The 9,265-nt window shown below is 38.4% G+C and overlaps 1 protein-coding gene across 1 annotated transcript in view; it reads right to left on the minus strand.

Moving 5' to 3' along the window:
- The window catches only part of LOC127956149 (uncharacterized), a 59,802-nt gene that overhangs the window by 6,239 nt on the left and 44,298 nt on the right, over window positions 1–9,265 (minus strand). The window contains exons 4-6 of the mRNA XM_052553884.1: window positions 1,657–1,817; window positions 1,116–1,322; window positions 33–214 (exon numbers count right to left, since the gene is read on the minus strand). Coding sequence (XP_052409844.1) covers window positions 33–214; window positions 1,116–1,322; window positions 1,657–1,817 — 550 coding nt within the window. The remainder of the gene's footprint in view (window positions 1–32; window positions 215–1,115; window positions 1,323–1,656; window positions 1,818–9,265) is intronic.

Below are 9,265 nucleotides of genomic sequence, written 5' to 3' on the forward strand. Positions count from 1 at the left end.
CTAAATTTATATGAAACAATCTTTTTATTTACTTTTTTTAGCGGTTTTAATAGAATGACCCCACATCCTTCTCCTCTGCCATATCCATTTGCTTTGCTGCTGAAAGGCTTACTCGTTCCATCAGAGGAGATCATTTTTGCCTTAGAGAGTGTTACAAAAAGGGTCGGCTCCAATATGCAGGTCACACCACCACACAAGGCCGTATCACAATCTCCTGTTGAGTGGAGTACAAATAAACACAAAACTTAAGGGGGTGGGGAAACCCTAATGGCTAATAATTTGTTTGATTAATTCAAAAGCAATACACAAATGATGCATCTAATGTCTTTACTAGGGAAGTAACGAGGCACTGTGAGCTGGCAGAATTTATTAGGATTAAAAACTCCACATACTGCATTAATATTGCATGTACGCTGCATCTATTGTAATTAAAATACAGGGGTTGCCTCTAATTTTAAATTGAAAGAGCCTTCGTTTATTTATATCAACATATTTATTTTGTTATTTATTTATTTGATTTAGGGTTTGTTTAAAAAAATTCAGTTTAGTTTTATTTTACATTTTTAATTACACATAGAAATGTTAATAATTTTGTCCCAGCAGACCAAAATAAAAGAAGAATTTCTAATTTAGAATTTGTCTTAAATCTCATTTTGTTAAAAAAAAAAATGTGAGAATCATATCATTAAAATCAGTATTGTGAATCGTATCACATGGTGAGTTGAGTGAATCATTACATCCCTAGTCTTTAGCACAGTACTGTATGTTAGGACACATACATTATGCAGTATATCAGCTATATTATTAAAATGTGCAAATAAAAAACAATTATCGTGGCCTAGTGGTTAATGAGTATGACGGCTAAGGTTGTGAGCTCGAGTCTTGGGCCGGCAATACCACGACTTAGGTGCCCTTGAGCAAGGCACTGAACTCCCAACTGCTCCCCGGTCGCTGCAGCATAAATGCTCCTAGTGTGTGTTCACTGCTCTGTGTGTGTGCACTTTGGATGGGTTAAATGCAGAGCACAAATTCTGAATATGGGTCACCATACTTGGTTTAATGTCACGTCACATAGGTTGATCCACAGGGTTTGCATACATATTTTTGAAGACTACCTTGTTTTATGGCTTGAGTAGCTAAGTGAAGGGCGACGAGGGATGAAGAGCAGGCACAGTCAATGGATAGTGAGGGGCCAGTGAAGTTGAAGATGTATGAGATGCGGTTGGCAGCTATGCTCATTGCAGCACCAGTGGCATTGGTGTGATCTATGTGTTTCGGATTGATCCTCACACTTGCCAGCTCAAAATCTCTGTTCATTAGGCCTGAAAAACAAGCAAAAAAAAAAAAAAATGTTAGCTGGTGATATATGTTTCTATCCATAGCCACTGCACTGTTTTTATCAATAGCAACCTGAGGTTAAGAGCCTTCCTCAAGGCAACAATAGGCTTTGACAAGCAACATTTCAGCTTAACTATTGGTACGGTAAGCTAAAGGAATTAAAGCACATTAGCACATACTGAGGTCAGCACAAATAAGATCCCTCTTTTGAACTGGGACATCATGGAGGAAATCTATCTATCATAAACTTTTTCACTGAGATGAAAAGACATCAAAAATTACTTTTTTAATGTATATTATATTTAACTTGAATGTTACCCAAAAATACTCCTGTTCGCATTCCACTGGCCTTTTCCATTGGAATCCCAGCATCCTCTAATGCTCTGTAAGTGCACTGTAACAGAAGTTTGTGCTGAGGGTCCATGGTGATTGTTTCAGCATTAGAGATGCCAAAGAACTTGTGGTCAAACTCATTCAAGCTACACAGAATAAAAGGTAATTGTGTTAGGTGCAAAGGAAGCTGTTAAAATAGCCACAAGATTAACAACATCTTTGAAATAAGAGTGGAAGGTTTATCTGTCAGTCAGGTGCATTAAAGTTACGTTTATTATTATAGAATCAGTAGACAGAGTGCATTTTCTTTCAGAATCATTATCATCACTGATAGGATGGAAAAATATAATACTGAAGCATTTTAATTGAAAGAAGCTCACATCATGCAAATGTGTGACATAAATGTTACCCTATACAGTCACACTGTGCTAGAAAATAATTAAAACAAAATAATACATACTTAAATGTCTACATATGCCATGTGTCATGTCATAACATCATTTAGAACTAAGATCTAACAATGGACAAATTAGTTTTGTGTGTTTATGTGTGTGTTTGTTCACTGCTGTGTGTGTGCACTTTGAAAGGGTTAAAAGCAGATCACAAATTCTGAGTATGGGTCACCATTCTTGGCTGAATGTCAGAAAAAAAATCCTGAACTCTCAGTTGATTAACCCAAACCTTGCTTACTAGAGGTATGCTGGTCTCATAACGGAGTAATTCAGTCAACTCAGAATATGTTCACGGTTAACACACAAGACATTCTCAATGGAACTATGGATTGACGAGTCACTATGGAAATGGACGATAACTGGTATTATTTTATATTTTTCTAATTTTTCGTTTTGTTTAATCACTGAAAATAAAACGTTTATATTTTTTTTTTGATGCTGATTTATAATACATATGATATACTTAAACTTTTTTTATTGGAGAAATATATAGAATAAAAATAAGCTTAACCCTTATTAAACAAAAATATATTGCAGTATATTGGAAAATATCATGTAATATATTAGGCATATATTCTTATATATATTTATTTTTTTCCAATATATTGCAATATATTGAAAGCGGCAATCATTTGTATATTTTGCAATATATTATATAATATATATATCATCAATATATTATTAAATGTATTCAAATATATAAAATATTAGAAAATAAAAAGGGAAAATAATATATTACAATATATCACAATATATTTTAAGAAATATATTGTTAAATATATTTTCCTTTCGTAAGGGAACATAATTAAAATCAGAAGTTCCTCCTAATTTTCCTTATACAAAGTCTAACCAAGTTATAGTTCTTTCTGCAGTTGTTAACTATATATTTGTACATACACCTGCAGTGCATACAAACTAAACATCACAATCCTACACATACAAACTAAGTATACACTGTACATGCAGACATATGCACATCTTTTCTAACATACTATGCAGATAGTCCTAAAACAAAACAATTCTACAACACCCCCATCCCCCCGAACATTCACCTAACCTCCCACCCACCCACTCTGTCTGCCTGGTACGTGCCACATATGGAAGAATATAAAAAATCTATAAAAATACATTATAAAAAAACATGACAGAGGCGGATTGGATCTAGGTCCAACCCCATTTTATATCAACATTCCTTTCTTTCAAGTCTCATCTGCCTTCTTCCCCTAAATACTTTATATTGAGAATGAGAAGTTGTCGTCATAGCACAAAGCCCCTCCCTCGATATCACGGTCTCCGCCATGTTGGAAGGATACCGGCAGCGAAACAGGATTGTTTACATTTGTTGTTAAGAGGAGGTTCTCCCAATTCTGCACTGTTTTACCATGCCTGGAAGTTACTGCTGCGTTAAAAACTGCTGCAGTACCTCACACGATACATATGGAAAACAAAGGAACAGTGGAATACAGTTTTTTTTTAGGTTACACCAAGCGCAAAACAGCGGTATTTGGAGAAGCTCTCAAGCGGCACATAGACCTGGACCATTTACCTCCATGCACACATATGGACATTGGGAATTATATTGTTTTTGGTTTAAGTTACTACACAATGCAGGAGTTTAAAAGCCACAAGTCTTTGGAAAGTTACGAGGGTTTCTGCTGTGGCTGGGTCCATCTACAGCAGGTGATGAAAACAGTGTTGTACTGGCCAAAGTAAGTTTATTCACATGCGTTTTAGTGTATTGTAATTACATTGCATTTAGAATGCACTTCTTGACCAAAATGATTGTAATTAACTGCGACTGAACACTAGATTGTAACGAGATGTTCAATGTATACAAACGTTTCCAACATATTTTGATGTAGGCTAAAGCTGTGTATGTTTAGTTATAATTTGATTTTAGCCCAATGACACATACTGTACCAGGTTTTTTTTGTTGGGGGCTGCAAAGTGGACAAACCAGTTCTGGGTTAGCTAGGGTAGTTAAATGTGTGATTGCGAGATGTAAATGTCCGGGTTAGATTAAGCCATTAACAGCGTGAATGCAAAGTGACTTACATTGTAAACAATATAATTCCCAATGTCCATATGTGTGCACTGAGGTAAATTGTTCAGGTCTCTGTGCCGTTGCAGGGAGCTGCCTGAGAGCTTCTCCAAACACCGCTGTTTTGCGCTTGGTGTGAGCTTATTCCTGTAAGGTCCCCTTTCTTTCGCCTTATGTTTTTGCATTCCTTTACTTTCTTGCTTTTCTTGCTCGTATTCGTATATCCGTCTTGATCTGTTCCGCCGACAAAATAAATGCGCAAAAATTAGAGCGCTCTGAAATGTTTACTCGTGCCTCTGTGAAGTTCTGAAGGTATTGTCCCTGGCAACCGATAGCGTATCCTTCCATCAGGGCCGACCAGCTCAGACCCCTCCCATATCAACCCAAATCGGCACGTGACTCCTCAATCTCAATAAAGGGTTCCAAAGTTTTAGAAAACTGTAGTCTCTTATTCATTAGACAGAGCCGTATACGCTCCAAATGTAATGTGTTTGTGAGTTCGTCAAGCCACATCTGGAAAGGAGGTGGCAGTTTATTTTTCCAGAATGTTAAAATAAGCTTTTTGGCTGTTAAAAGTCCATAGGAAAGAAATCGTTGTTGATACTTGGACAGAAATGGAAGCTTTAGCCTAAGTTCTGCAAGGAAGACTCAATCGTCACTAATTACCTTCATCATTATCAAATCACGTCTTTATACTCCTGTAAAAAAACATCATACTTACACATGTTTGAGTTTGCAGATTCTGACGCGATTGTTCCTTGCTCAAGCTGTTGCGTTTGCTGTTTGCTGTTGTTGTCCCGCAAACTATCTAGAGTTTGACGTTCCTCTAAGGTGCACACGGGATCGTTGGCTTAGCTCCGTGTCGCGGTGATAATCTACAGTAGTTTGTGTTGGATGATATACAATCTTTTCTCGGCAGTGGATGTGAAACATTGGCGGAGTTTCGTGTGCTTCCAGGCCAGGGTTGCCAGGTTTTCTCAAAACCGCCAGTTACTAATAAAAAAAAAAATAGCCCAATCGCGTTCAAAAGGGATTTATCGGTAGAATTCACATTCTAGGGGCTATATATGACACTATTGGGGTCACCTCAAACCCAGGACAGAAATAGCAACCCACAGAAAAAAAACAAAAAAGTCTTGGCAACGCAGGTGCTTTCCGAGATGTCGCGTCAGTGCTGCTTGGGTCTCAACACCTGAAAAGACTTTGGTCTCAATCAACAAATATTCATCTGTACGCTCACGTGAACCTGCACGAATGAAGTCTCTCTGGACCAGCAGACAGTATTAAGGCTGCCGGTCTCTTCGACATCTCACCTCCATCACTTCATCAGTCTACAGCATTATAAGTCGTCCCCTTGGAATTAAAACTACCCCTGAGTAGTTTTGAGATATTGAGCTTCAAAGTTTTTGTTTTCCATAGATTTCTATAGATAGAACCTTTTTGTTTTTTCAATAAAAAATCCCAAAATGTACACAACTTAAAATAAAACATCACATAATGTAAATAAATTGTCACAGAATAAGAATATGTGAATAACTCAATTTTGACAAAAATGTCAGATAGAACCTTATAATTCCAAGGGGACGAAGTATCATTTTGTTCTATGCACTTGTGGCGCCTGGGCATTAATTTTATTATCTGCAAGGATTTATACTCACACGTTCAAATAAAGCACTGGGCGTTTCGTGCTTGTTTCTCTAGCAGACTTGCACAGCATAATTAAGATGTTGATCATAGTGCATGCAATTTTCTGAATAACTCTTTCATAATGAGGCACTTTAAAGCTCATCATAAACGCTACAATCTTTTATACTGATAAAGATTGTTTCGCATTTCTGTTAAATATGCTTTGTTTAGCACACTTAAGATTCGTTGTTTTTATCCTATGCTTTAATCTTTGTTTATTCAGTCATTGTTTCATTTGCGTCTATTCCTTAAATCCTTCATACTTGAATGGGATTCTATGGTTGCAGATGCAGGGAACCGCTGCTCTCACCTCATCTTTACATGGCTTACTCTTGGTCTAGTGCTATTATGAACACTGGATCTACCAAGCTGATGCGTATATGGACCCTTTCATTTGAGTCGTAGGTAAGATTCGGCTCAGTGCTCAGCAGGCATCTTAAAGTCCACGTGACACGAAGATGCTGCTGTAAAGTGACATCTCTCCAGTTTAAACCGAATATTAATTAGCATGGTTTGTTTGTTTGCGTTCCTGGTCTCCGACTCAAGGCGCGGTCACACTAGACTTTAAACGTGCGAAATTATTTCGGACGCCACTGCGAATATGGGTGGGAGCAAGATAAAACTGTCTCTCCTCAATTATCACAAGATGGATTAATATGTGCTTGCTTGTACTGTCTCTTTTGCGACGGCGTCGAAAGCGTCTTATTATATTGTAACGTTACTCTCTGTATCTCTCTCTATAAATATATACACCCTAAGAAAAAAAAAAAAAAATATATATATATATATATATATATATATATATATATATATATATATATATATATATATAAAATAGGACGCTGCGCAACAGCTAAAGTTATATAGCGCTTCCTTCATTTTTTAATTTCTGTACAGAGAGGTCACGCAGTGACGTATCGATCTTCTACTGGTCCCACATCCTCACGTGATGCAAATTCCCAGGTCAGAGTTCACCAAACTTGAACTTTGAAACACAGCCAAATGCGAAATTTTTAACATAAACTTGTGTTTCCGGTCTGACGCATTCGCATGCGTATGAATGGAAGTCAATGGAGAGAAAAGTGCAGTGTGACCGCCCCATCACTCATAGCAAACTAACGGCTGGAGGGGCGTGTAAAGGAGGTCCTGCTCATGCTGTCAAACTGACGTCATCAGAAAAAATTATGGATTACAGAGTGGAAATGTTCAGATTCTGATAAAGATTACGAAGACAAACAATGTTTAATTGTTTACATCAAGATTAGCAATGTGTGCTAGTAAGCCAATTCGATTTATGTGGATTTTAAACTTAGCTTTTGATACGTCAACTTTAAATAAAAAAAAAAATCCACTTGCCAACATCTGCTAATTTTCTTCGTTTAAAAGAGACCAACCTTATGTTTATATTCCAAAGTGTTCATAAATTACAGCAATTTAGTTTGGATAGTGCACATTAATGCCTAAAAAAAAAAAATTGGGGGGTGACAGTTAAGGGATTAAGCTACAATCAAGGCTTGTTTATTTTACGCATCTACTGGTGTTGGTTCATTCACTCTTACTCTGCTGTTGCGGCCTTCACTTTACACTTTTATACTTTCAGACAGCTGTGCCCCTCAGCCAACCCGGATTCTTCAATCTGCCCTCCGTTAGCAGACATAATACTAAACTAAACGAAGTGCTTACGTCAGCTGGAAATCACATTTCTAAGGCGTCGCTCCCTCTACAATCAAGCCTACACGTTGCATGGTCCGCTTTCTAATGTTTTTCCTTCCAAATTTTCGTGTTTCCTATTCTAATTTCGACCGTTTGCTCCTTTCTGGTCTTTATTTAAAAAAAAATAAATAAAAAAAACGCAATCTTAAAATTTCTCTATTTCGCAGACTCCTTGCCAGCATCTAATTCTACGCTAAAATTTTATAATCCTAATTTTCAATGCCTTTTCTGGATATTCAGTTCTATTACTACTTAAGGGTTTAGCTAAATCTTCCAACAAAATTAAAGACAAATGTCTGCCTATTACCCTGCCCATATTGCAAAAATTAATTACTTCCATCTGCTATGGCCTTCTTTCTAAGTACCTCAATATTCTTCTCGAGGAAGTGTTTTATCTGCCTTCTACGGGTTTATGCTTCCAGGGGAATTCACTTCAAAACTAATCAATTTGATCCTGCTTGCGGCATTTCCTTTCAGATCTATGATTCGGACCTAATTCTTCACACTCTTCCTCAAGCACTCAAAAACCGATGTGCAGGGTTCTGGCGTCACCTTAACAAATTCTAAATCAATAATAAATTCTGTCCCTTAAAATTTCTTAAAATCCGACCTAGAACTTCTAAAAACGCACCAGTCTCTATTTTACCTAACGGAGCACCCCTTTCCAAGGCCTGTTTTAGAACACACTTAACCACTGTTCTCAAAGCTGCAGTCTATCCCCCTCTCTCTATACTGGCCATTCATTCAGAATTGGGGCAGCTACTTCAGCAGCTGAACGAGGGATCTCTACATCAGCTATTAAGATCATGTGCAGATGGCCTGTCTGTGTCCGGCCTATCGTGGCTATTTCTGTACGGTCTATCGAGGCCTGTCCATATCCAGCTATCATGGCTATTTTTCTGTACGCTCTATCAAGGCCTGTCCCGTGTCTGCCTACCGTGGCTATTTCTGTATGGTCTATCGAGGCCTGTCCTGTGTCTGCCTTTTGTGGCTATTTCTATACGGTCTATCAAGGCCTGTCCCGTGTCTGCCTACCGTGGCTATTTCTGTATGGTCTATCGAGGCCTGTCCTGTGTCTGCCTTTTGTGGCTATTTCTATACGGTCTATCGAGGCCTGTCCGTGTCTGCCTACCGTGGCTATTTCTGTATGGTCTATCGAGGCCTGTCCTGTGTCTGCCTTTTGTGGCTATTTCTATACGGTCTATCGAGGCCTGTCCGTGTCTGCCTATCGTGGCTGTCTGTGTCTGGCTATCATGGCTATTTCTGTTTGCTCTATCAAGGCCTGTCCTGTGTCTGCCTATCGTGGCTGTCTGGGTCTGGCCTATTGTGGCTATTTCTGTTGGTCTATCGAGGCCTGTCCGTGTCTGGCTATCATGGCTATTTTTCTGTACGCTCTATCGAGGCTGTCTGTGTCTGCCTATCATGGATATTTCTGTATGGTCTATCGAGGCCTGTCAGTGTCTGGCTATCATGGCTATTTTTCTGTACGGTCTATCGAGGCTGTCTGTGTCTGACTATCATGGCTATTTCTGTATGGTCTATCGAGGCCTGTCAGTGTCTGGCTATCATGGCTATTTTTCTGTACGGTCTATCGAGGCTGTCTGTGTCTGACTATCATGGCTATTTCTGTATGGTCTATCGAGGCCTGTCAGTGTCTGGCTATCATGGCTATTTTTCTGTACGGTCTATCGAGGCTGTCTGT

The sequence above is a fragment of the Carassius gibelio genome, chromosome B4 (assembly GCF_023724105.1).
Source record: "Carassius gibelio isolate Cgi1373 ecotype wild population from Czech Republic chromosome B4, carGib1.2-hapl.c, whole genome shotgun sequence".
Lineage (NCBI taxonomy): Eukaryota > Metazoa > Chordata > Actinopteri > Cypriniformes > Cyprinidae > Carassius > Carassius gibelio.